The sequence below is a fragment of the Pogona vitticeps genome, chromosome 6 (assembly GCF_051106095.1).
Source record: "Pogona vitticeps strain Pit_001003342236 chromosome 6, PviZW2.1, whole genome shotgun sequence".
NCBI lineage: Eukaryota > Metazoa > Chordata > Lepidosauria > Squamata > Agamidae > Pogona > Pogona vitticeps.
In genome coordinates, this window is record NC_135788.1 from 105,079,507 (window position 1) to 105,107,206 (window position 27,700).

General features: G+C 44.3%; 1 protein-coding gene and 1 non-coding gene across 7 annotated transcripts; both read right to left on the reverse strand.

Annotated features, from left to right (window-relative positions):
* Nucleotides 1-26,702, reverse strand: LOC110086448 (von Willebrand factor A domain-containing protein 5A). 6 transcript variants are annotated; one of them, XM_078378123.1, is made up of 19 exons: nucleotides 26,598-26,702; nucleotides 21,665-21,738; nucleotides 19,768-19,970; nucleotides 19,423-19,645; nucleotides 18,534-18,706; nucleotides 17,988-18,102; nucleotides 17,039-17,211; nucleotides 14,962-15,050; nucleotides 14,186-14,330; nucleotides 12,992-13,072; nucleotides 12,686-12,765; nucleotides 12,483-12,597; nucleotides 11,764-11,928; nucleotides 11,105-11,208; nucleotides 9,935-10,140; nucleotides 7,629-7,721; nucleotides 3,537-3,751; nucleotides 2,861-2,984; nucleotides 1-720 (listed from the first exon to the last, which is right to left on the reverse strand). In XM_078378123.1, the coding sequence occupies exons 2-19, from the start codon at nucleotides 21,702-21,704 to the stop codon at nucleotides 641-643; spliced, it is 2,424 nt and encodes an 807-aa protein (XP_078234249.1). In that variant the 5' UTR covers nucleotides 21,705-21,738; nucleotides 26,598-26,702; the 3' UTR covers nucleotides 1-640. The 6 variants fall into 6 exon arrangements, with proteins under 6 accessions (XP_078234249.1, XP_078234251.1, XP_078234250.1 ...); XM_078378125.1 differs by having other exon boundaries at nucleotides 21,665-21,719; nucleotides 26,598-26,697; XM_078378124.1 differs by lacking the exon at nucleotides 26,598-26,702 and adding an exon at nucleotides 22,740-22,914 and having other exon boundaries at nucleotides 21,665-21,719.
* On the reverse strand, nucleotides 6,418-6,585 carry LOC140701528 (U1 spliceosomal RNA). Its single transcript, XR_012080435.2, has one exon. It is a non-coding gene; the product is annotated as a U1 spliceosomal RNA (small nuclear RNA).
* Nucleotides 26,703-27,700: the final 998 nt, after the last annotated feature.

The window sequence follows — 27,700 nt, forward strand, 5'->3', positions numbered from 1 at the left end:
TGGGGCAGGTTTGTCTTGGCGGCCCGGTCCGGCTCTGGCCATGGACTGGCACCAGGCTGTGGACAGGGGGTTGGGGACCTCTGGTGTAGAGCACTTGAAAAAAAAAGGGGAGGCAGAGACATGCTGATAAGGCATGTGAGTGATGGAGAACGTAGCAGGCTATCTGAGGGAGAATCCTGGCATGTCACCTGTGAGGTAATAGACTAGCACAGAAATGGACTGATTTCATTCTTGCATACTCTTTCCCTCCTCTTCCAGATGCCCCATTAACAAGTGATACGTGCAAAATTTAAAAATCAAAATCGTAATTGCAATAGTTAAGCAAAAACTGCTTGCTAATTCTGCTTCTGAATTTAAGCAGTTTGGCAGGTCTAAGCATGTTGCACTTGGTATCAGGTATACTTTGCAAAAAGCACAGTATCTGCTAGCAAGGGAAAGATCCACCAGAAAAGGCAGTCAATGGATCTGCCAACCAAGAGGTAAACCATAGTCTAGCTTCCGTCCATTTTTACACTCAGGCACTGTAGGACTAGTAGGAATTTAAGCAGGATGAGGCCCTTGATGTAGACCCAAACAGCTCCAACAAGACAAAGAGAGAAGCAGAAAGTCCAGCTTGAGGTGTCAGATAACATGTGTGAGGTCAGATCCCAAAAACTTGGGGGCTCACACTGGTTCCCAGCAGGGCATTGCCAGCCTGGACACATTCAGCCAGCCGAGGTCCTGCAACAGAGAGAAAACATAGTTAACTGTTAGTGATCCTCAAAAAAAGGAGCAAGGCTTCTGTAGGTTCCTTTTAAATAACAATAGTGCAATATTCCATCCCCATGTAACAGTCTCCAGTCCCGTTTGCAGTTCTGTATCTATGGCAACCCTGGTGTGCTACTAATTTTTAGCATGATGTCCAAACCTGGGAGCAGCCGGGTTCTGGCTTGTTAGGTGGCATGTAAGCCAGAGCATTGCCTGCTGCTGGGTTCCTGTTTATTAAGTAACCATGGACCAAACCTACCATACTGTATTTTTATCTGCTCCTGCTGTAAGCATGTGCTGAAAGCTTTTGTGGAAAATCAAGGAGGAAGGCAGACTTTAGCAATTTGAAAACAGCTTATAGTTGATAGATGTCCAACTTACGTATCAAGGTGTATTTAAAATGCAGCTATTCTTAATAATGTATTATACAGTGGGGTCTTGACTTAAGAACGGCTCGAGTTAAGAACATTTTGACTTAAGAACCACTCTCATAGGAAAATATTGACTTGACTTACATACTTAGATTTGAGTTAAGAACTGAAAAAAAAACCACGTGGGAGGCAGGGAAAATGCAAAATGTGAACTTTCAGTTAACTGTTGCCCAGTGAAAAGGGTGCCTGCCTGCTTCCTCATTCCTCCCAGCGTTTAGAGAGTGGATTGGGAGACAGTCTTCGGACTGCCTGGTACTGCCTGGACTGTATTTTCCCTGCCTTCCCTGAACCTTTCTTGACCTAAGGAAAAAAAGAAACAAAATATCCCCCTCTAGTGGTCGAAGGCGGAATAGCAGCTTCCCATTAGTTTCTATGGACAGAAAAGAGCAGATACGGATCAAATGGTTTTCAATGCATTCCTATGGGAAATGCAGATTTGACCTGAGAACTTTTTGACTTGAGAACCGCCTTCCAATACGGATTAAGTTCTCAAGTCAAGACCCCACTGTATTCATTCTCAGAGAATGCACTCATCATAGTCCAGCATGGAAAGACAATGCCTGTGACCTCTTCCCTACTGTTTCATTTTGCCACTGATTCATCCATGTAGTCCCCTCTCAGACCATATCTCAGATTTTTGTGGAGCACCAGCGACTTGTGGATTTCCCAGTTAGGGATCACTGCTTTAGAGGGTTAGCAAGAGAAAAGAGTTGGGGGGAGGGGGAAAGCAAGGCTGTGATTTTGTGCCTTGGTTGCTTCCATCCTTAATTCAATGTAGGTGATCATGGAAGACAGCAGAATAGAAGCAATTAGCAGATGTCTGGAGGAAGAGTGGCCTGGAAGTTTTACCTTCTCGGTTGAACTGTGAACACTCAAGCATGGATATTGTGGCTACCCAAGATCATGTCATTTGTTTGCACTTAATAGATAAGGTAAAGGTTCCCCTTGACAATTTTTGTCCAGTCGTGTTCGACTCTAGGGGGCGGTGCTCATCCCCATTTCCAAGCCATAGAGCCAGTGTTTGTCTGCTGTAGTCACGTGGCCAGCGCGACTAGACATGGAACACCGTCACCTTCCCACTGTGATGGTACCTATTTATCTACTTGCATTTTTACATGCTTTTGAACTGCTAGGTTGGCAGGAGCTGGGACAAGCGATGGGAGCTCACTCCGTCACGTGGATTCGATCTTATGACTGCTGGTCTTCTGACCCTGCAGCACAGAGGCTTCTGCGGTTTAACCTGCAGTGCCACCACGCTAAGAGATACCCACTCTCATATCAAAAATGCAAACAGATAGACTATCCTTATTTAATTCATTTCCCATTTCTAATTTTGAAGGGATTTTTTTCTCAAAGGCCTCAAGAGACACCAGTTGTCCTATCCTATCTGACAGAAGGTACAACCAGTATTGGGTCAGAATTTTAGTCTACAGTTTCTAAATGAACCTTGTCTATTTCACTCCAGTTCTAGCAGAAGCAATACTGAGTTGAAATCTGATGACAGATGCAAATGCCACTCAGTTTTAAATACAAACATGCAATATATGCAGGAGAGTGGCTGCTGCAAGGGAGAGGTGGCTGGGGATTACTGTACAGTATTTTCCAGGCCCCATTGTCCATACCCCATCATTCTTTCTCACCCCATCATTCTAAGGTCCCTAGTGGCATCCACAATATCTCACCTGCATTTGCCTTGAGCCAGCTGTGTGCTTTTGCTTCCAGCAGCTCCCATTCATCTCTCTGCTCTTTGGCCATGGAGTGGAGCCAGAGAATGGCCAGCACTGTCCCCCACACATTCAAGGCCACCTGGAAGTAGTAAACAGCAGACAAGAAATGCACTAGGATAGTATGGTGTTACACGTTAACTGTGATTTGTTTTCCTTAACTATGTACGTATTAAACATTACATCTAAACAGCTACAGTAATCGATGGTTACAAATGTAGGCCAAGAATCAAGGTGTGAAACCATGATTAGAGGTGGGGTTCATGTTACTCATTCTTACACATGGCATCTGTGTCAAATAAACTATGGCAAAGTCAGTTGTCCCTTTCCTCTGCCCCCTGCCTTATAAAGTGACAAGAATGTTACACTGATGCCTCATTCATTCAAGCATCTCAGCTGTGGTTGCACATTAGGGATGCAGTCTCTACAAGGGACAAAACATGAAACAACAGCCATGCCCAACCACGTTCAATTTGCACTGGAAATTCAGATACCGCTAGCAATAATTCCTTGAATTGAGACTTGATATATCCCCGTCACTGATCTATACAGATGAAGGACAGCATTCAATGCCTACTGAAGAGCCCACTGGTATCCAGTCAAATGCCAAACCTTAACCCAGCAACAAACTCACTTGAGTGGGTGTTTTACTTGAGGCATCTGTCTCATCCAGGCTGAGAGCGCTGACCAGGCCAGAATCAAAGGACCAGGAGCCATCTGCATTCTGCAAGGAGATCAGTCTGAAGAGAGGAGACTCCTCGTCTTTGGCATCAGATATACTTAGGGATGTGGTGGGGCTCAGGGTTACACCGCAGCATTCTCTGTGCTGGAAGGTCTGTAGAGCTTCAGCTGTAAGATCAAATCCAAGCGGTTCGAAAGCATGCAAATGTGAGTAGATAAATAGGGACCACCTCAGTGGGAAGGTAACAGCGTTCCGTGTCTAAGTCGCACTGGCCATGTGACCACGGAAGATTGTCTTTGGACAAACGCTGGCTCTATGGCTTGGAAATGGGGATGAGCATCGCCCCCTAGAGTCGAACACGACTGGACAAAAATTGTCAAGGGGAACCTTTACCTTTACCTTTTTATACTTGGGCAGGACTCACCATGTACTTGGGGGGCAAGGCAGAAAACAAAATATGAGTAAGCAAAGGCCTCCTGGTTTGGATTGAGCCATAGACCAGATAATTAACCTTTTCCTCTCTTTCTCCAACAAGCTAGAAACATCATCTTTTGAGGCTAATAATAGTGTGAGTTTTGATGAGAAAACAGCATGGATAGAATGTTACCCCCATCTCAACCCAATTTTAATCAATGTGTCCTCCAATGTTTCCATCATTAAAGAGAGTACACAATCACAGATACTTAATATAACAAATAATTTAACATATGACTGATAGCTTTAGTGACCTAAGACAGCTCACACATTCTTAGCGCATTGACAGTTTTCTGTGTACGTACGTACAGATATAGATCACAAATTGTACTGTATCTAACTGCAGCACTGGAAATGACTCTATAGATCATTGAGTCCCGTCCTTGTCGTAGAGGCAGAGTGCAGAATTGAACTCAAAACCTCTGGCTCCTTAGCCAGAGACCTAATCTACTGAACTACCCAACAGTTATAGGCATACAGTAAGTCATGGATGTTGGCAAGGCTCTGGGTCTGAGTCCTGAGTCTTTGGTACCAAGCCTTGAGTTCCAAGCCCCAATTCTGAGTTATTATTAAAAACAAGTTTTTCCCCCCAGAAAAAAAGGGACTCATTGAGTCAGGGGTTGAGCCAAACTCACGGGGTGGGGGTGGGAAACCAACACAAAAAGCCCAGAATCACCACTGCGACTGAAGTCTGAGTTGACAGCGAGTCCCATGGCTCGAATCCCTGTCTCTGGTCAAAGTATAGGTAGAGATATAGGTACAGTATAAGTATTGATTTCGATAAAGATGATTTCTTCCTTTCCTCAATGCCTTCATTATTTTGAATTTAATCATATTGTATCTTGTTTTTCTTTTTCTTTTGCATAATCACTTACATATTAGTAAGACCTTTCTATAGCTTTAATCAGCAAGAAACTAAGTAAGAACAGAGGTCCCTTGTATCACAGTTATCACCTATGTATAAGTCTGCCATGTGTTTCCATTGTTGCTTCTATTTTTCCCATATGACTTTAAAAAAAAGAGAGAGAATGAAAGAACAATACTATTTGTAGATGGGTGGAGATTGCCATTATTGTTATTCTTCTATCTTTTTAAAGAGGTGTGGTTTTGACCTGAGTTGTGATTTATCCAGCAGGTGAACCTACCTTGTTTTCCCCCAAATAAGACCTAACCTGAAAATAAGCCCTCGTATGATTTTTCAGGATGCTTGTAATATAAGCCCTACCTCAAAAATAAGCCCAAGTTAAGTGAAACCCTGCCCTCCAAGGCCTCATTGTGCAGCAACCAGAAGATGACATGACTATATTTGAATAAATGTAAATTTTTGTACATGGAAAAATAAAACACCCCCTGAAAATAAGCCCTAATATGTTTTTTTGGAACAAAAATTAATACAAGACCGTGCCTTATTTTCGGGGAAACACGGTTTTGCGGCTCTCCACATATTGTATATAAACTTTGAGAGGCTAGTATTATACTAATATTTTATGCTGTGCTAAACAAAGGGGTTAAAAGTGCTGTGATCCTAACATGACATTCCCATGTTGCTACTTATCATAACAGTATTATTCCAAAATAGTCTCATGATGCAGTAATTCATTTGGTCCTTAAATCTCCTCCAAGTAGATTAAAGAAATGTACACTAAGCAGTTTCTGGGGTATTTTCTAACCTCATGAGAATGGCGATGTTTTGAGGGTTAGCAAAAGACATAGGGTCAGGGATGGGGGTCAAAGCTGATCGGACAGCTCAGTGAGTTGGGGGTCAGGAGTTCAATTCCCCACTGGGACTCCCAGAGGAAAAGCCAACCTGTGTGGACTTGGCGACCCCTTCCAGGTTTGTTAGGTATAAAGTACTTGGAACCGGTTTTCATTCTTGTTTTCTGGGAATGCCCTAGTGTCAACTACAGTGGTGCCTCGCAAGACGATTTTAGGAAATCGCTGTCTTGTGAAAACATCGTCTTGTGAAACCCAGTTCCCCATTGGAATGCACCGAAATCTATTTAATGCATTCCAATTGGGAAAAAAAAATCACTGTCTTGCAAAAATTGTCCATAGAAGACATTGTCTTGCAAAACATAGTTCCCCATACCATATTGGGGAAAAGCAATCCTTTCACCTACACTGCCTTTGGAAATTCAATGGGTCTCAGATGGCCTTATCCCTCTTTCTCTCTATAGCAGCAATTAAAGTGAAAGGAGTCAAAGCAGCCTCCTGGGCCCTGATAATGGTGACTCCCTTTTACCTTGATCCTTTATCACAGGGGAAAAAAGAGAAAGAATGCAACACAAAACATCACCAGGACTCGCTGCCTTTGCAATAGATCCTGATGAGAAGAAAGATGAAAAGGAATCTAGATAAAACAGGGAAATCACAAACATAATGCCCCCATTAACACAAATTATGCAGTTGAGTTCCACACATTTGAGGAAATCACAGGGACCAGCAGCACACCCAAAGTATAATGGACAAACCTTCCCCCTAGGAAAACCACTTTTATGACATGGTATTTTCCTTGCAAAGTATGAGTTAGAATGGCCCTTGCATCTCCTACCCCCCCCGTCCCCTGACTCCCCAAGGCATGGTGACCCCCTGGCTGCACCTCCCACTCAGTACAGGGCTGCACAGCCCCAGTCCTGCCAGAGGCCAAGACAGCTCCTCAGTGTTTTGGGGTGCCCAGCGGGACCCCCATCAGGGACTAGGTGTTCCTCCCACAATCCTCTAGTGCATAGGTATTAGCATATGCTAATACCTGTGCACTAGAGGATTATGGGAAGAACACCTAGCTAATGCTAGGTGTTCCTTCCACAATTAGCATAAGGATTAGCATATGCTAATACCTATGCACTAGAGGATTGTGGGAGGAACACTTTGCCCCTGATGGGGGTGCTGCAGGGTACCCCAAAACACAGATTTTCTTATCAAATCCCACCAACATTTCTCCTCAACACTTCTATTCACTGTGGGTGCTTCCAGATGAAGCTTTTATTGTGCCAATGCCTCACCTCATCTATAGCATTTTACAGGGAGTCCAGACACAGTTGTCTTCTGTTTGTAACCCTCCCTGGGTCTCCCACTGCTTGATCCCACATTCCCTGCCTCCCTTTATCAGAAAAAAACCCTGTTAATATGGACAAAATGAGATAATTGCACAAAAGCCTTTTGATTATCTGTAGCTAGGGGCTTTTCATCTGGATGCAGATGTAAATTTTGAGAGTTTTACTAAAAAAAGAGAGGAACTTTTTCCACCTCTGGAAGATGCACCCTACCATAACAAATTAGATCACAGCCCTGATGAAACAGTCAAATAAACATCATGATTTATATCAGTGGTTCTTAACCTTTGTTACTCGAATGCTTTTGAACTGCAACTCCCAGAAACCCCAGTCAGGACAGCTGGTGGTGAAGGCTTCTGGAAGTTGCAGTCCAAAACTCCTGAGTAACCCAAGGTTAAGAACCAGTGATTTATATGACATAAAACCAGGGACTTTTTTTTGCCACATCCACAAATATTAAATGTTCAGGGCCAAACATTTCACTCAGATGAGGCAGAGATTCTCCAGAGTCTCTTACCTTCTTCATAGTCATCATCAAACCAGTCCGCTTCAAGACACCGCCAATCTGCACTTCTTGGATGCCGTGTTGAACAGCTACTCGTTAACAGGTCTTAGAAACAAAATGAAACATAGTGCAACTATCTCAAGTACAGTGTTATATGTTTTATAAAGGAGCGGTCCCCAACCTTTTTCGGTCCGCCGACTGGCTGGGGAAGGCGGGGCAACCCCCCACACTCGTGCACATGTGCAAACGAGCGTGCTTGCACCTGCGCTTGTGCGCATGTGCAAATGGTGGTGCAGCGCTTGTGTGGGTGCTTTCGCTTGTGCACATGCGGAAGTGGCAGTGTTGGCTGTTTGCGCATACGCACAAGAGAGCGCGCCTGCACAAGCGCCATGCCACCGTTCATGCATGCACATGAGCGCGCATACAGGCACAGATAGCTTTTGCAGGGGTGAGTGCATGGGTGGAGTGGGGCGGGAGGTCTGTCTTCGTGGCCCAGTTGGGCTCAGGCTGGGGACCGGCACCGGGCCACGGACCAGGGGTTGATGACCTCTGTTATAAAGGGACTCCCAGAAAACAATTTGATTGGTATGTTTTATAGTAACAATTTGCAGAGGCCTGGGGGCCACATGGGCCTGACCTTAGTGTGCGTATCCCAGCATGAACCCTCTACCCTCCAAGATAGGGCTGTTTTTCTCTCTTTTTTAAATTAATAAAAAGTCCTTCCATGCCATTTAGTGTCCCAAATACTTTTTTAAAGGCTGGTGTGGGTCAAAACACTTTGTCTCTCTATGAGGCAATTATTAACAGCATGATGTACAAAATGGTGTCTTGAAGAATTTCGCAGGCCAAGAAGTGGAGCAAGAGTGCTCCATTTTGATTTTCCGCTTAGGAACCGAGGTTCTCAAATCTGAAGACACACCTCTTTGGACAAAACAACAACAACAACAACAAAGAATTATCTACAGGGGAAAATACCAGCTCCTTCTGAATTTCTCCTACATTTTTCTGAACCTGCACATTTTGGTTCAGCCACTGTTGATACCTCAGCTGGGCTGTTCTTAACTATGGGCAATTAAGCCAAGGCAACTCTTCTACTTTTGAATTCATTCTCTTTCAGTAAACAGACCAGAGTTAATACAACTTGAAGTTTCCCCAGGATTCATACCATGAAATTACAGTTAAGATAAACTAAACTTAAAGGCAGGAATTCAGACACAGCGACAGCCCGTGTGGTCATTCTGCTTACACCTGCTAAATACTGTTTATTTGCAAACTAAGACACACTTCAATGATATGAACCAACATAGTCCTACATTCTGTTCTTAGCTGGGTTCAGGTGTAATTCACAAATAGGGCAGAAAAAGCAGAAGATTCGCTAGTTGGCGGACATTTAAGAGCTACACTGCCTCTTTCTATGGAAGTTGTTTTGAGTAAAATGGGAAATGGCCACTGATATAGCCATTCTCCCTAATCTAATTCTCTGGATCTCTGCACCACATTTCCTCTGCTAGACATGGAACCTTTTCCACCCCCTTTGATAACTCTGTATACGATGCAAAACCAAAGTACATCTTTTGCCAGCTAAGTACACAAACCCTTCAAATGCCAGCAATTGGGGGAGTGACTTTTCTTATGTGCATTGCCCAGTGTTATGCAGGTCAGAGTCCATGCCACTGCCAGTGTTGATGATGACAGTGACATACTTCATGCAAAGTACAAACCAGATCCCCCCCCCCCACAGCAATATAAGGCAAACAGGAAGATGAACCACTAGTACAGGTAATGGCACAGAAAGAGTTTGAACCATATGCTCACAGGATTGGGTTAGCATCAATTGTGGGTCCTGACTCTGTGACATGCAACAACTATAGCCAATGGTCATTTATCTATATTTATTTATTTATTTATTGGACTTATATACCGCCCCATAGTGCTACAAGCACCCTCCAGGCAATTTACAATTTTTAATTATGCAGGCTACACATTGCCCCCCCCCAAGCAAGCTGGGTACTCATTTTACCGACCTCGGAAGGATGGAAGGCTGAGTCAACCTTGAGCCGGCTACCTGGGATTTGAACCCCAGGTCGTGAGCACAGTTTTAGCTGCAGTACAGCGTTTTAACCACTGTGCCACGAGGCTCTTGGGAACATTATGAGGCAATAGCCCTGACTCTAGCTGGCATTGTTCTCTTTGATATCTAACCTGGAAAAGCAAAACACTTTATTTAGTAGGAGTATATCACAACCAGGACTTTCCCACTAGGGTCCTTTCTGATCAGTTCACGACCCCCATCTCCAGGACCAAACCTATTAACAAACCTGTAAGAGGGACTACTTGGTGGACCAGAGGGCCCTGTATTGGCTTGCCCAGCTCCTTGTTGACCCCAATGTAAGCGGTCTGTGAACACACCACTCCGGAACTCAGGCTTGTCTCCAGTGCCAGGTGCTTCTTTTCCTCTTCCATCTCTCCAGCCATCTCCAGTTCCTGTAACAGGGCTTGAGCTGCCAGCCGGTGAACAGGGAGCCTGGAGAAGCAAGAAGAGTGTTTGGCAAGGCTGATATATGCAACACCCATGGTCGTTGGCGCAGGTTCCAAAAAGAACACTACTGCTCCAGTTTTGAACTTCAGGAGCCCTTTACTGTGTTTCCTTGTTTGCCTTTGCTAATACTCAACACACAATCTTGTTCCTGATATTTTGTTTGCAGACGGAAGAGATCCCTCTGGTGTTGCTTGGCCTGTGTGACCAAAGCCCCTTCCTATTAAAACAAATCATATCATACCAGACATTTTAGATATGTTCACACCACTAATGGCTCCTGCTAATCTACACAGCCAGCCTGCAGTTCCATACCAACATTAAGTGTGCGCAGTTTCAATTCCAGGATGACAGCTATGATACATTAGTGGGTTGGAAGAACAGCCCAAATGTTCGCAACATGTACCATGGATTTCACAGCAAAAAAAGTCAAATGTGGATCACCTGATGTTATTGAAAAATCACTCTCAACTTCTCTAACTATAGCTCATGCTCGCTGGGATTGATGGGTTTTGTAGTCTACCAACATCTGGAGGGTCATATGTTCCCCCATATCTACTTTAGTTGAACCGCTTTCTTCTGCAACTGTTTCATTTTAAAACTTACTTAAAAATAAGCCTGGTACGTTTCCAATGGGGGATTAACCACTGGATTTGGGTGACTTAATACAGTTACAAATGTGTGTTTTTCATACGTCTTCTATCTGAGCCATAAGTGACAAAGGCAGCCAAAAAAAAAAAAAATCTGCATGAAATGCTACTGGCAAACTGTTTAGAAGACATAATACTCAAAAAATCTCAGCTTTCACTATCCATGAAATGCAATTGCAGACCTCATGTATTGCCTAGGTGACTGACTCTACATCCCCTCCATCATCCAAAAAGAACATTTTCTCATATTTCATTTCTAGTCCTGATGTCTTGGCGGAGGCAGGGCTTTTGCAAGGTCCCACCTGTCACTCTCCTGAGCTTGAAGGGGGAATTTCAATGTCTCGGAGAAAGTCTGGTCCTGGAAGATGTACTGAAGGACAACAGATCCCTCTGTAGAGTGTGGAGACTGCAGAAGGACGAAAGGCAACAGAACACAAGGAGAAAGAGGAGGGCAAAGTCATTTATGGAGAAGTAAACAGTGGGCTAAGGGACGTGGTGGCGCTGCGGGCTAAACCGCAGAAACCTGTGCTGCAGGGTCAGAAGACCAAGCAGTCGTAAGATCGAATCCATGTGATGGAGTGAGCGCCCGTCGCTTGTCCCAGCTCCCGCCAACCTAGCGGTTCGAAAGCATGCAAATGCAAGTAGATAAATAGGGACCACCTCGGTGGGAAGGTAACAGCGTTCCGTGTCTAAGTCGCACTGGCCATGTGACCACGGAAGATTGTCTTCGGACAAACGCTGGCTCTATGGCTTGGAAACGGGGATGAGCACCGCCCCCTAGAGTCGAACACGACTGGACAAAAATTGTCAAGGGGAACCTTTACCTTTTAAACAGTGGGCTTATGAAATTCAGTGAATTAAAACTCAGTGTATGACTTACACACCAAGGGCTGGTTGTGATTAGAAATTGGGGCGGGAGCTAAGATGCTGGGAGATGGTTCGACATTTAGGGATTACTTGCCTGAAGCTGTCCACGGATCTGTGCAAAAATGAGGCACCGATATCCTGGAAAAATGACTGAAGGGCCCGATCCCACAAGCACGGCTTCCAGACCAGAAGGCAAGTTCCAATGGAGAGAGACCCCAGTTACTGCTGGCTGCAATGCTTTCTTCAAAGTTTGCAGTGCCTGCAAAAAGACAACAACCTTATATTGCAGGGAAGAGAGAGACTATATTCCATTTGCAAGATCAAAAAAGCTCAACACTTTAGAAGTACAGTAATTACAAAGCTTTTGGCAATGAGCCCAAGCTCTGTAAAGCATCTGCCCTGCAGGGGACATCAAGTAAATGTAGACTTGATTAAGGAATGATGTGCTTCAAGGAAACAGAGAATTCATGGAAAGAAAGTGTGAGAATCAATTGGGTATTGCTAGTTTTGCAAGACATAAAACAGGCAGCCCATGACTAGCCAAAAGTCAAGAGGTGTAACCCCTCTTGAAGAGAACTTCAAGACATCAAGTCAGAAAAAGGCAGGTTCTCATTTGAGTTTACTTTCCCAAACTTTGGTTGTTGTTTTTTTTTTTTTTTGAGAAGGGAAATGAGATCTAACTCTTCTACACCTTTTCAGATGTCGGGAGGAATATAGCAAGTTATCCGCAGCCCTTTTCTTCTAACATCCAGTTTTCTTCTAACCCAAAATGAGTAAAACAAGAAGAATGAACTCGCATTCCTTCAGCCTCACCTTGGCCTGCATACGCTCCTTGTCTGTGATAAATTCCGCACTGCCACCTGCTGCCTGAGCCATGCCTTTGACCAGGGCTGTGGAGGCCCCTTCACCAATGCCAAAGGAGAAACACCTGTCAAGGAAAAGAAAAAAAAAGAAAGAAAGAAAGGTGGTGCCAGCCAAGGCATAGAGAACAGAAAGCACCCTTTATCTTTTTTTACCTGTGGGAACTGCTGTGACGACGAACTTCAAAAATGACCTCATCTGTGTTATCTACCTCTCCATCAGTGAACACAAATAGCTGGGGAGAGGAAAAGATGAAATCCAAACCTTAAGATCTGCTAGCACAGCGACGAACAGCTGAGAGTGGAGCACTCCAAACATTTTTTAAAAATCTAGTGTCTGCCACCCACAGAGCTGTAACTAGCCATTTTGTTACTTGTAGCTTCACTACCTTTCTGTTTACACTTTGGATCATATGACACTAATATTTACAGGGAATGCACAGAAGAATGGAGAGGAAATACCTTGGCTTGAACTTGTGGTGGCCATTTAGGTTCCACGTTGAGCCTGGCTCTTTTTTGTTTCCTTCTTCTGGGGAGGCACAGCTGGAGGCATTGTCAGAGAGAATAGATTCACCCGCTTCCAACAGCAAAGGCTAACAGGTAAGTTCACTCCCCTCCAGTAGCAAATTTATGCGCCCTCTAAATTTTGGCACTGCTACATTTTGGCACACACGCCAGTTACAGTTCTGGCCGTGAGGTACAGTGGTACCCTGCATGACGACGATAATCGCTGTACAGCGAAATCATCATCATGTAAAATGGTTTCCCAATTGGAATGCATTGAAAACTGGTTAATGCATTCCAATGGGGAAAATACCTCGTTGTCCAGCAAAGATCCTCCATAGGGCAGCCATTTTGCGAAGCCGACGATCAGCTGTAATGATCGTCGTCTTGCGGGGAAAAAAAATGGTCCGCGAAGCACAGACCAAATCGTCGTGAAGCGGAATTCCCCCATTGAAATGCCTGTTTTGCAAATCACTATAGTGACTGCAAAAAGGCATCGTCTTGCAGTTTTGTCATACAGCGGGGGTGTCATCTAGCGGGGCACTATGTACAAGAAATATGTGAAGTAGAGATGGGCATGAAACTCAGTTTGGAGGTTCATACTCGTGTTACCACAGGTGCTGCATGTTCTCTTTCTCTGCCTCCCCAGCCAAAGATCCACTCACCACTTAGAGCATGCTCCTCTCCTCCTTCAATTTAGCTGTTTGACCAGTCCCCCGGCAGGAGCATGGGCTTCCCTGCCCTGTCTCCTCGTCTGAGTGGGCAGTCAAGGAGGTAGTGCAAGGAGGACCATGCTCCTGCCAGAGACTGGTTGAACAGACAGGAGGAGGAGAGGAGCGTGCACTGGCTGATGGGTGGGGAATCCAGCTGGGGAGGCGGGGAAGAAGGGAACATACAGCACCTGTGATACCACGGATATGAACTGAGGTTCATGCCCATCTCTAATGGAAAGGCAGAATGGCATCCAGTTTTCTTCTAATTCAAGAGGATGTTTGCAGAGACGAGGGCCCATTCCAGCAGTTGACTGCTGTTTACAGTCTTCTCAGTGGTCATTAATCTTTCAGCATGCCCCAGGCAACACAGCATCTGCATATTCGGAAGGCATTGTGGCAGAATGCACAGCAGAATGGCTCCCAAGTGAACTCTACATACCTGACGTGGATGTCTCTCCTGGCATGGCTGGCTGTAAATTGCCTTCAGCGGCCGCAAAATCTCTGTCCCCCCTAAATCAGCCATCAGGTTTTTGATGCGCTCGAGGGATTCTGACATAGTTTGCTGGGTGTACTCTACACTCTGCCTGCAGAGGGAGCCAGAGAATTAAAGTCATAAGAGTTTCTAGGTGCTCCATTAAAAAGAGCCCTTTCTTCTACATACCTTTCTCCTTTTCAATGTTGTTTACACAATCTCAGCTGTCTAAACTACTGCATTCAAATTACACTAACAAGTATATCTACCCATTTAGTGCCAAGCATCAAACATCCCAAGCCATTCTTTTATTCTTCAGAACGGCCACTGCATTCACAACTCTTTTGCTTTACAAACTCAGGTGTTAGCTATTTCACATATGCTAATATTACAAGATGTGCAAAAAAAGCGAGCAAAGCAAAGGCGAGAACAAAAGTGGGGACAGGATGACTAATGGGCATGGTTCAGCACATACTATGCACAATTAAGAGATGTGGCAATGAGAAAGAGAAAGAAGCTAGACTGCATATGAGCTACTGCTGGATGCCTGGATGAGGTTTTTGCCCTGTTTCATTTTATACACTTTGCATGCCTTTTTCTTCTATCAGCACTCCAGACAAGTCAGAGAAATTACCCTACCCCTCTTTCCCACTGCTGCGGGGAAGGAATATTGGGACTGAGACATAGTGGAGAAACAAGGAACCAAGATGGCTGGCAGGGTACATGGGGGATCTAATACTTACGGGTAGAATGAATCATAGTTAGATCCAAAGCCATAGATGTTGAAATAACACCCCAGAGGAAGACTCTTCAGTAGAAAAACTAGTGTTTCCTGAGTGAGAGATAGACACACACACACATGCAAGTCTCCTTCAAAATTTCAATTCTTCTTCAAATCTCAGATCATCAAAATTTCAGGGCTGAGTCATAACCAGGGGCCATCCTCATCTGGCCTACCCCACATCACATCTAGGGTTTGCTGTTTCAGATAAAGAAATAAGACTACTGAATTAACAAATAAATCATACTCTAACACTGAAGAGAGAATAGCATCCTATACCATTCTTAATAGCAGCAAACTAGTCAGAAACATACAGTATGGGGCATATGAACCTACCTGGCAGTTTAAGATCTAGCCAGGGGTCCTTTTGAAAGAGCCATCCCTCAAGGAGATAAGAGGGATGGCTTGTAGACGAAGGGCCTTTTCGGCAGCTGCCCCCAGACTATGGAACGCCATCCTGACTGAGATTCGCCTGGTGCCGATGCTGATGATATTTCAGCGCCAAGTCAAAACCTTCCTGTTCCAGAAGGCTTTTAATTGAAATAATATCAACTGTGGGTCCTAATGTCAACTTTTAGAGTCTATATTTTAACTGTATTTTAATTGTTTTATATTTTTTTTGCCGTAGTTAAATAGCTGTAAGCTGCCCAGAAACCTTTGGGTAGTGTGGGCGGCATATAAGCTAAATAAGTAAGTGTACTGAGAAAATATGGGAAGTGATAGAAATTGATACTTTTTCAGGCATGCTGAATGTATGTCCAAGACAGAAGGAAATTGAATGACGGGATGTATTTTACAATTGGTCTCGGTCCCTGATAGTGTTGGAGTAACTTAGATTTAAGCTAAAACATAAATGTAAGCTGATAGTTAGAGGTTAATCAAACAGTTAACAAAAGTAGAAAGTTGATTTTGTATTGAAAATGAATAGATTGGATGCTTGTATACAGTGGGGTCTTGACTTAAGAACGGCTCGAGTTAAGAACATTTCGACTTAAGAACCACTCTCATACGAAAATATTGACTTGACTTACATACTTAGATTTGAGTTAAGAACTGGAAAAAACCCACGTGGGAGGCAGGGAAAGTGCAAAATGTGAACTTTCAGTAAACTGTTGGCCAGTGAAAAGGGTGCCTGTCTGCTTCCTCACTCCTCCCAGCGTTTAGAGAGTGGATTGGGAGACAGTCTTCAGACTGCCTGGTACTGCCTGGACTGTATTTTCCCTGCCTTCCCTGAACCTTTCTTGACCTAAGAAAAAAAAAGAAACAAAATATCCCCCTCTAGTGGTCGAAGGCGGAATAGCAGCTTCCCATTAGTTTCTATGGACGGAAAAGAGCAGATACGGATCAAATGGTTTTCAATGCATTCCTATGGGAAATGCAGATTTGACCTGAGAACTTTTTGACTTGAGAACCGCCTTCCAATACGGATTAAGTTCTCAAGTCAAGACCCCACTGTACTTAATATGAATAGATTGGATGCTTGTATATTCTGTGCTCTCCTCTCCTTAAAACCCTTTTCCCATCCCTCCCACTTCCTTTTACCTTTTGTATTCCCTACCCTATTCCTAGTAGTTTAAAAATAAAATATTAATTAAAAATAAGTTAAAATTATTATTATTATTATTATTATTATTATTATTATTATTATTATTATTATTATTATTATTATTATTATTATTATTATTATTATTATTATTATTATTATTATTGCTTGAGGCAGTCACCTCACTTTTACAACAGGACTGCTGTCACTTCCCATTTCCTCTTCCGATGTAGGATTCATCCTACTATTTCTTCGCCCTGTGCAGGGCTAGCCCTAATATTACATACTCAAGCAGCAGATGTTGGGATAGTGGAGGTAAGAAACTGGCAAAGGATGGACGAATGTGTCCATACAGGATGCCTGCTCTCTTATCTTAGCCTGGCCTGTTCATCTCAAGGGTCACATAGGACCTTTGCATTTGCACTAGGTCTTATGCCTCCTCTTCCCCAGGGCATGACCCCCACCATGTCTGTGTAGTCATCTGTTCATTGCGCACCTTGGCACTCTGAATGCGCGAGGGTGAATCAGAACTGCTCCCAGTATTGAAATCCATGCTGCCAGAGCGATCCAGCAAGAAAATGAACTCCCCAGTAGCATTCGGGGCAGGTTTGGGGGTAGGAAGTTCAGGATACAAGGTGAGAAGAAGTGCTGGGTTTCCCATCAGTGAGCCTGTACATGGTAAAAGGAAAGAAGAACTAATAAAGAAAAGAAAAAAGAGAGAAAGGAAAGTACAGTGGTGCCCCGCATAGCGACGATAATCTGTTCCGGATAAATCGTCGCTATCCGGAAATAAAAAACCCCTAGAGTTTAATGCGTTCCTATGGGGGATAAACTCATCGCTAAGCGGGAATCCTCCATAGGGCTGCCATTTTCGCCACCTCGGTAAGCGAGGAATCGGCACGAAAACACTGTGGGTGGCCATTTTGTTGATCCGGCAGCCATTTTGGAACCGCCAATCAGCTGTTTTAAAACATCGCAATGCGAAGAGCAGTAAGCGAAACGCTTACCGATCATCGCAATGCGATGTTTTGCCTATTTAAACATTGCAATACGATCGCTTTTGCGATTGCAAAATCCGCATCGCTATGCGGATTCATCATTAAACGGGGCACTCGTTATGCGGAGCACCACTCTATGCTGCTTACATACTACCCCATAGAGCTTATAGCACTCTCTGGGAGGTTTACAATTTAAATTATGCAGGCTACACAATGCAACACCTCCTGCCCTCAGCAAGCTGGGTACTCAATTTACGGACCTCGAAAGACTGAGTCAACCTTGAGCCTGTCAGGATCAAGCTCAGGTCGTGAGTACAGACATGACTGCGGTACTGCAATCTTAATCACTGCACCACTAGGACAATGCATCGATATTGGTGCCATTTCCACTCTCAGAAATGCTTGCATTTTAGGCTGCCCTCCCCAGTCATTTCAAGCATTCCTCACCTGGGGGAGCCCCACGCTTCCCAGCTTCCAGGATCACACTGGGCTTGTGAATGTCATTGTAATAAATCAACAACTCCACATCTCGATCAAATTGGTGCTCATCAGCCAAGGCAATCTTTGACAATGGAAATAATAATAATAAAATTAGGCAAATGGTGAAAACTGGGCAAGATTTCAGTTTTCTAGAAGAACTTTCTTCCTGCTGTCTATTAAAGTTTGCTGAAGGACCAAATGTAAACTCTATACATGTGATACACAGGAAATATTAATTTTAAATAATGAAAACATTCCAAATGTGAACAGGTATTGATACATTATCAGGTCCACATTAAATCCATTTCATTCCTTCACATTCAATATACTTGGTGGTTTTGTGTGTGTGTTTAAGAATGGATACACTTACACATCTACTACATCTATTGAACCCCTGTCAAAGTTACTGAAATGTGTGAATTTCTTAATAAAGAAAAAAAAAGAAATGAAAAAATGCATTCCTCTTCAGAAACAGCCTTCAATTCAGTGTCCTTAGTACACCTGTAGCCCTACCTGGGCAGCAGTATGGGTTTCTGTTGTGTAGCGCAGAGGCTTAAGGGTGCATTTTGACTCCACACGGTTGATGCCATAAGGAGACTCCACCATGGCACTGAGGCTCAGTGTGTAGGGAAGCTGCCCCTTTGGTACTCGTGGGATGCTCTCAAGGACCGTGTCCCCTTCTGAACCTGCACACAGAAACACCTGAAAGTTTCATACTGTAAGCAGAGTGGAGAAATCAACACAGAAAAGAGTAAAGCTAGACCTAAAGATAGGTTCTAGGGACGTGGTGGCGCTGTGGGCTAAACCATAGAAGCCTGTGCTGCAGGGTCAGAATCCACGCGACGGAGTGAGCGCCCGTCACTTGTCCCAGCTCCCGCCAACCTAGCGGTTCGAAAGCATGCAAATGCAAGTAGATAAATAGGGACCACCTCGGTGGGAAGGTAACAGCGTTCCGTGTCTAAGTCGCACTGGCCATGTGACCACGGAAGATTGTCTTCGGACAAAACGCTGGCTCTATGGCTTGGAAACGGGGATGAGCACCGCCCCCTAGAGTCAAACACGACTGGACAAAAATTGTCAAGGGGAACCTTTACCTTTTTAAAGATAGGTTCACCATGAGACAGAAAGTAGCTTGACAATCTGACCTAATTGGTAGCTGTTTGTCTGCAAGATCTTCCCTGGAAGGGCAAGGCCATGGTAGGTTCAAGCAGGCACAAACCCCTGGGCAATGAGTGACAAAGCCGAACAGAAAGCGCCAGGTAGGCCAACGGTGCCAACGTTTACCTGTGCTGGGATCTACTTCTGTGGGCCTCAATATGCCGTGAGAGCAGGGTGATAGCTAATCCTTTTTGAATTAGGATTTGATCTCATTAGTTCTGAGAGGTAGGCTGCAGGCTCTCACCTTGAGGCACATAGCGGGGGTTCAAGACAGCAGGCAAGACAAAACGGAGGGCCCCATCAGGCTCTGGAGCCAATGACTGAACATAGCGCAACTTCAGTGTGGCTTCCCCATCAGGGGGGAGGTTCCCCAGAACACATGTGAAAATGTCACTAGTTTTTTCATCTCTTTCAAGCAGGAAAGCTTCACGACCTTCACTCAGGGCATTTTCGTATTCTTGCTCTGCCTGCAATATCAAAGGGACAAGATGAGGTGTAAAGCAGGCAAGAACAACAAGAACTTTAAAGGGAAATCTTCCCTTTGACCAGCTCCCGACTCCCCAATTAATAGTTTTTAAGTTTGGAATACCTGCTTCTTCTCTTGGATCTGGGCCTCAATTTGCGTCCCTCCAATCAGGCCCTCAAAGGCATACACGGAAGCCTCAGCATCCAGAGGGAAGACAAAAGTGACTTCTACTGGATTTGTCTCCCCATTGTGGTACTGAAGCACAGAGACCACATCAGCCACAAAGCCTTGGATGACCACATCTACAGAGATGCTTCGCAAGGGAACTGGGAAAAAGAGACAATAAAACAGAACATCCCCTTCAGTGCCAGAGTTGTTCCGAGTGAATAAATCATAAACTGGTCCAGGGCCATTCTTGACTCAGGAGGCCACTGCGCTAAGAGGTAACACAGAACAGAGGATAATCAATAAAATCACACTAAAAACAACCTAATAAAATTGAAGTATTTTAGAAAAATTCAAACGTTTTAAGGCAGTTTAACTGTTGGAATAATTACAACAAAAAGCAGCCAGCTGAAGTCCTGAAAACCAAACTATTGTCTTATAAAATTCCACTATCAAATCCCATAGCAGGAAAGAAGCTCAATCACATGGACATTCTACTAATACCACAGTCAATCAAAATGGTATGTTCACCTGTCTCCTTCAAAACAAAAAGGTAACACTATGTAGGTATGTGGTATGTTGAATCTAAATTTCAGTAACTAGAAGCCCTGTTGAGATATTCTATAATCCAGGATCATTAATACAGTTCAGTGGGAGAGCTGAGCCTCATCCAATTGCTTGTCATTTAGCTCACATTAGCAGTGATGGGTCTGAAAAGAAGAGGTTCCTGCGCCAGTGAAAGTTTCACATGCAAGCAAGAACTGTTGGTAAGTTGGGTTCTTGCTTACACTAGAGTAGGATCCTGTCCTTCTCAGACTCATTACTGCTTGCAAATGAGGACAAGGGGGCAGGGCTCTCACCTCTAACTGTGTTGATGATTATATTAGGAAAATGACTTAATAGGGCATAAAACTTTAATGGGAATCAGATGGGCTTTTGTCCCAAAGTTTGGTCTGTTACTATGATGGGCTGGGTCACTCCAGCAATCAGACAATATAATTGCTAGGTCAAACCAACCTGTTCCCAAAACATTCCTATTCAGATCTTTCCTGTCAGATGCTAGTGCTTTTTTGGTGCAGGCAAGAATGCTCTGTTTTGGTTCATTTCAGGCATGTGCAATTTCTGGAAGCAAACCAAAGCAGAGCTTGCAGCTGTCAATTTCCCAATATTGTTATGTATCTTAAAAAGATAATTTAACCACTTCATAATACTGAAAAATCCTGGAAGAGGCAAAGGAAGAAATGTTTTTTAAAAAGAAAAAGTTATGTATGTATGTATGTATGTATGTATGTATGTATGTATGTATGTATGTATGTATGTATGTATGTATGTATGTATGTATTTATTTATTTATTTATTTATTTATTTATTTATTTATTTATTTATTTATTTATTTATTTATTTAAAATATTTTTATTCTGCCTTTCTCCTAAGGACCCAAGGCGGCTTACATCACTGAAGGACAATATTTAAAACTGAAAACAATGAGTATAAAGAGGCAGCCTATATCATTAAAAGAGAATATTAAAGCTAAAACAAAAATATGCAAATATTTAAAAAGGAACAAATACTACTCTGAGAGACGGAAAACACAATTAGTATTAAAGGTCCGGTTAGAGCAGTAATACATAAAAATCCATCTAAAAGTCACTCAGGAATCAGTCACTGAGAGAATTACGAATTATTTTGAGTGCACTGATGCACTATACCACTTAGGAAAAACAACTGAAAATGAAAACTTCCTCTGGGAAGTGAGAGGAGAGAAGAGGGAACAAGGGGGGAGATTTTTTTCTCTCTTCTAAGCTCTGTAGTATCAGCCATATTTAAATAAATAACCATATACAGGGTGACTTACCTGGCGCCTGGGTAGACGTGAGAAGGCCACCGACAGTCATGGCTGATTATTATTTCTGCATAGGAAGCACAAGCCTAGTTCAAAACATCAGTTCTTGTTATTTGTTACCAAAATGACTAGACTTCAAGCCAATCTGACAAATACTTCCTCCTTTTGCCTCCCAATTAGAAGTGAACCTCCTCCCACAAATTGGTATGTATACTCTATTTTCTCACATGTGGGTCACAATTGGAAATATTTTTTTTTCAAATTCCAAATACATTTTGCATAGTTTGAATGATACAAAGATGTTTTTCTATTTTCAACACAAGTTACATAAGAAAAACTATGTTGCATCAGACTAAAGGTTATCTAGTCTGCACATTTTTCACATAGGTGCAACCAGTTCTATGTGGGAAAGGCAAATGCAGGGCATAAGGGTAAGAGTACACTCCTAACCATGTTCCCCAGCAACTGGTAGCCAAAAGCAAATCACATCCTGGAGTAATACTGTATCACAATTACTGTCAGAGTCCCTGTACTAAATGAACCTCTTTGTTTTGTAATTTTGTTCATAAAACTACTTTCCATAGAACTTACAAAAGTCCATATAGACCATTTACCCTTCAATACAGGAATGGAAAACTGCGCTCCTCCTTGGGATGTTGTTGGACACAGTCCCTATCAGGTCAAGACGACAGAGCCAATAGTGAAGGATTATGGGAACTGCAGACCGCCAACTTCTGGAAATCCATGACTGCATATTTTGACTTTAAAAACAATTATTATCTTACCCTTCCTTATTATTTCAATCAAAATTAGTGATGATAACCCAGAACACCAGTATACAGTATTTGTTCAGAATAATATAACAAAAATGGCATTTCCTTTATTTATCACAAACTGAAAAAGAGTAGCAGTTAGTGATTTTAAGGATACAGAGCTCTATACACTTGAATTAATCATAAGCCATCAACAAGCACTTCTGTTGATTGTTTTGTCACTCAACAACACGACTAAAATCCATATGCCAGACAACATGAATTCAACCACACAGCTGTGAGGTGGATATCTTACTAAGGTCAACAGAACTTACGCTGTGATAAGTGGCTTCAGTGTTGCATCCTAAGCTCCATCAAATGGCAAGTTCTACTTTCTGATATTTTTGCTCAGTTCAGGCATCATACTAAACCACTGTTTATGCTACCCATAGTTAAAAACCAACACAAAGGCTCAAGCAGCAAAGGAAACCAGAGGCTCTTCATTTTCCATACAGTCAGCACAGTTTCACTTCCGCTCCTATGACACCAAATCACCATATATCTTTTTTAACCTACTCTTCCTATGAATGAGCTCAACACAATATACAGTTCCTCTTTTTCCCATTTCATCATTAGAACAACCTTGTGAGGTAGGTCAGGCTCGCACCTGACCAACCTAGTAAGCTTCCTGGCCAACTGGGGATTTAACCTCAGATCTCCCAAATCGTCACTCTAAACTACAGTGGGGTCTTGACTTAAGAACGGCTTGAGTTAAGAACATTTTGACTTAAGAACCACTCTCATAGGAAAATACTGACTTGACTTACATACTTAGATTTGAGTTAAGAACTGAAAAAAAACCCAGGTGGGAGGCAGGGAAAGTGCAAAATTTGAACTTTCAGTTAACTGTTGGCCAGTGAAAAGGGTGCCTGTCTGCTTCCTCACTCCTCCCAGTGTTTAGAGAGTGGATTGGGAGACAGTCTTCGGACTGCCTGGTACTGTACTTCCTGGACTGTATTTTCCCTGCCTTCCCTGAACCTTTCTTGACCTATGAAAAAAAGAAACCAAATATCCTCCTCTAGTGGTCGAAGGCGGAATAGCAGCTTCCCATTAGTTTCTATGGACGGAAAAGAGCAGATGCGGATCAAATGGTTTTCAATGCATTCCTATGGGAAATGCAGATTTGACCTGAGAACTTTTTGACTTGAGAACCGCCTTCCAATACGGATTAAGTTCTCAAGTCAAGACCCCACTGTAGTGGTTTCCAACCCTGGGTCCCCAGATGTTCTTGGACTAAAACTCTCAGAAGCCTTCACCGCTAGCTATGCTGGCCAGGATTTCTGGGAGTTGTAGTCTGAGGACATCTAGGAACCCAACTATGCGGGGTGTAATTGTAGTTTGCTAATCAGGATTATTTATATATTATTTATTTTATTTGACTGTTATACCGCCCATCTGACTGCGAGGGCTACTCGGCAGTTCATAACTCAGAAACAAATAAACAATAATATAAAAACAGTAAACATAACAATCAGAAATCGAAATGAAACATCAAATTAACAAACAAGCAGCATAACTAAAAACTAGAAATGAATTAAGATAATTTAAAGGCAAGGGGGCAGAATGGGTAGCATCAAATGCTGAAATGACCACTGTGTTATGATGTTGTGGACTCCAGGAAGGCCTGGCTGAAAAGCCATGTTTTCAGTGATTGTGTACAGCTTCCCAGTGAAGGGGGCAGGAGGATTTCGGGCAAGAGATTATTCCAAAGAAGAGGAGTGACTGCTGAGAAAGCCGGGCCTCTCTAGGGGTCTGTATTCTCAACCATGCAGCCTGAGAATATCTTGTAGGAAGGACAGATCTCATTAGAAGGAGGCATTCTGCCAGGTCCTGAACTGTTTAGGGCTTTAAAAATCACCGTTATTACCTTGAAGCTGGCATGGAAATGGACAGGTAACCAGTGCAAGGCAGCCAGAGAAGGGAAAATATTATTTCTTCACCCCAACCAATAGTCTTGCCCACCATCTTCGGGGCTTGCTGAAGTTTCTTTGTAGCAGCCTCATAGGCAGCTCCACGTAGAGAGCATTGCAGTAGTCTAATCTCAAGACTACCAATGCATGGACCAGCATGGTGAGCGACCTGGTGTCAAGCAAGGGGCAATCTGCCTCAGGTGAAAAGAGGTGGAACGGACCACAGACGCTACCTGGTGTTCCACAGATAGCACCAGTCTGAGAATGCCCAGACTGTGAACCTCATATTTAGCAGAGAGAGTACCCCCCCCACACACAAAATGACTTCTCCACAGGACCTCCATCTTGATTAGGTTCAGCCTCAGTCTCACAAACAAACAATGGAAGCTGGTTTGCAAACTATGACACTATAGTTTGCAAACCAACTTCCAACCATGGTTTATCACTGTGTCTTGGCCCCTGCATCCAAATAAACCATAGTTACTTTGAGCTAACATGGATTCAGACATTAAAAACAAAACATGGTTTAGTATAATCACTGAACTGAGCCTTTTATGGGAGAAACATAGCAAAGGGAAGGCCTTACAATTACAAGCAAAGCATTATATCTTCAGCAATGAACAACTGCTGTGGGATTGCACAGAGACAGTGAATTAGAGCAGCAGATCACCTGACTTCCAGGCAGTTTATTCCCCACAACCTCTCTTACCAGAAGTTAACATGGGGGTTGGGAAACAGCACAACAATGCTTTATTTACCAGGCTGCCCGGAGTGCAGAGAGAGAGAAGAAACATGACTAATTATGGAGAAGAGGCAAATGAAGGGCTCAAAAAAGATTTGAAAGGGAAAGCAAAATCTGTGCATCACGTTTCCTGGGCTGGGGCCTCTCGTGCCCTTTTTTGTTTGCAGGATTGGTTTGCAGCTCTCCTGCGCTGAGAGAAGAGCACTGTGCCCATGTGCATCATAGGGCACTCTATGCTGTTCTTTCCTATTAATATGCAGATGAAAACAGAATGCAGGGTTGGCACAAGGGTGCAGGACAAGGGTGCGGCTAACTGCGTAGTACTGTTATTTGTGGCTTTACTGCCAGGGCTGGAAAAGAGTATATCTGGCATTAAACAACAAAATAACCATTCTGTTTATTGGTAGGACAGGGTCAGTCCCAGCCCATCCTGTCTGATGTGCCAAAACAAGGAAGGAAGCTTGGCTGCCACTCCCCTTGGGCTGCAGGGGGACACCAGCCTCAGGCAGCGCAATGTCTTGGGCGACTTCCTGGGTGTGTATAACAGGACACCATCTGTTATGTGGGCCAGACACTCCCACCGTTTCTTAACCAGGCAAGCTGGAAACCACCCCACCGCACCTTGTTGAAATCTCCACTTCATGCGTGTTGTTACCTGCTGCCAAGTCAGAACCGACATATAGTGGCCCTAAGAGGGCTCTATATGTCCTGTCCAGTGATCTCATCCCTACAGAGGATGAGATGGTTGGACAGTGTCACCGAAGCTACCAACATGAATTTGACCCAACTCCGGGAGGCAGTAGAAGATAGGAGGGCCTGGCGTGCTCTGGTCCATGGGGTCACGAAGAGTCGGACACGACTAAACAACAACAGGGCTCTCAAAGTAAGTGAGAGATTTAAGGAGTGGCTTTACCAGTTCCAGCTCACAGGAAGGACAGATCCTGGAGCTGAGGCTCCAATACTTTGGCCATTTCATAAGAAGAGAAGACTCCCTGGAAAAGACCCTGATGTTGGGAAAGCGTGAAGGGAATAGGAGAAGGGGAAGACAGAGGACGAGATGGCTGGACAGTGTCATCAAAGCGACCAACATGAATTTAACCCAACTCTGGGAGGCAGTGGAGGACAGGAGGGCCTGGCATGCTCTGGTCCATGGGGTCACGAAGAGTCGAACAAGACTAAAGGACGAAACAACAATAACCAGTTCCACTCCCCCAGTCAGTATCCACGGCAGAGCCGGGATTCGAACCTTGGTCTCTAGAGTTCCAGCACTCTACTCCCTACTATCACCGCGGGTATCCTCGAATTCAGAGAGACAAGGATGCTCTGCCCTCCTTTTCATCTCGTGCCCCCCCCCCCGTTTCCAGGGTGACTACTGGGGCGAGGGGTGCGCGGTTTCTATTAGATGCGCGATGCTTGGTCCGGGCGGGAGGTGCGTGTGTGTGTGTGTGTGGGGGGGGGGGAAGGTTTCGAGGACGCCTTACCTGGAAGGGCTCCGGCGGCGGCGGGGGCGGCAGCAGCTTGCTGCTTTCCGAACCGAAAGTGAAGCTTTCCTCATGTGCTTCTCAGAGGCCCCCCTCCCACCCCCGGTCCTTTTCTCCCTCCAGCCTGGCGCTCACGCCCCAATCCATCGAGCCTTGTTTTAGGGTCGCATTTGGCGGCCCGCCAAAGCAGGGAGCCGAGCGCTGCCTTCGCAGCGTGTGCGTATGTTTAATGCAAGCGGCAATGGAAGGAGGGCCGGGCGGGGCTCCTGGCTTCCTTTTCCCTCACAAGCCGGTCAGGGACGCCGCGTTAGGGATGCTCTCAAGGCGGGAGCCCCACGGGGCCGACGCCTTAAACACAAAAAGGGGAGCGCCCACCCACTGAGGGGGTGTTTCCGTGGCACTCTGCTACCCGAGAGGGGCGAGTTGTGTCTCCCTTTGGGTACTCGGCGAAACGGGTGTGCTTCTGTGGCGTTGCGCAGGGACGTCCGCACCCGTTTGCCAGAGGACGGCCCTCACCTGCGCTACTCCAACCTGCCGCCCAAAAGGAAACAACGCTCACTTAAGGTCTTTGGAACAAATGCTAGGATTCAGGCTTGCCCGAGTCGTGCCACTAAACCGGCCTGCTCGCTGCTGCAGAAAACTGGCACTAACTTTGTTTGCATAGCGCCCTTAGTGCAAGGCCCTACTCTGGCCTTTCCTAGGATGGACAACAGGGTCTGTTGGTAGCACTGCCTGGTAACGTCAGCAAGTCAGCCAAGGGCCTCCTCTGCTGTTAGGTGTTGTCAACAACAGCAAAGTGACTTATGGCGACCCCATGAATTGAGTAACCTTCAAAATGTTCTGTCATTAACAACTCTGCTTAGGTCCTGGCAAACAGGAGGCTGTCGCTTCCTTCATTGTATTAACCCATTTGGTATTTGGCCCTCCTCTTTTCTTGCTGCTCCCTAACAGTAGTTAGTTATGTCCCCTCAACTTGGGACCAACTTAGAGCTGGGTTGGTTGCAAGGTAAGTAAGGTTTAAGGGGAGGTCTTACCAGTTATGTTCCCCCAGAGAGTTTCCATGAAGATTTGAACCCTACTCTGCAAGGGAGCTGGCCCATCAC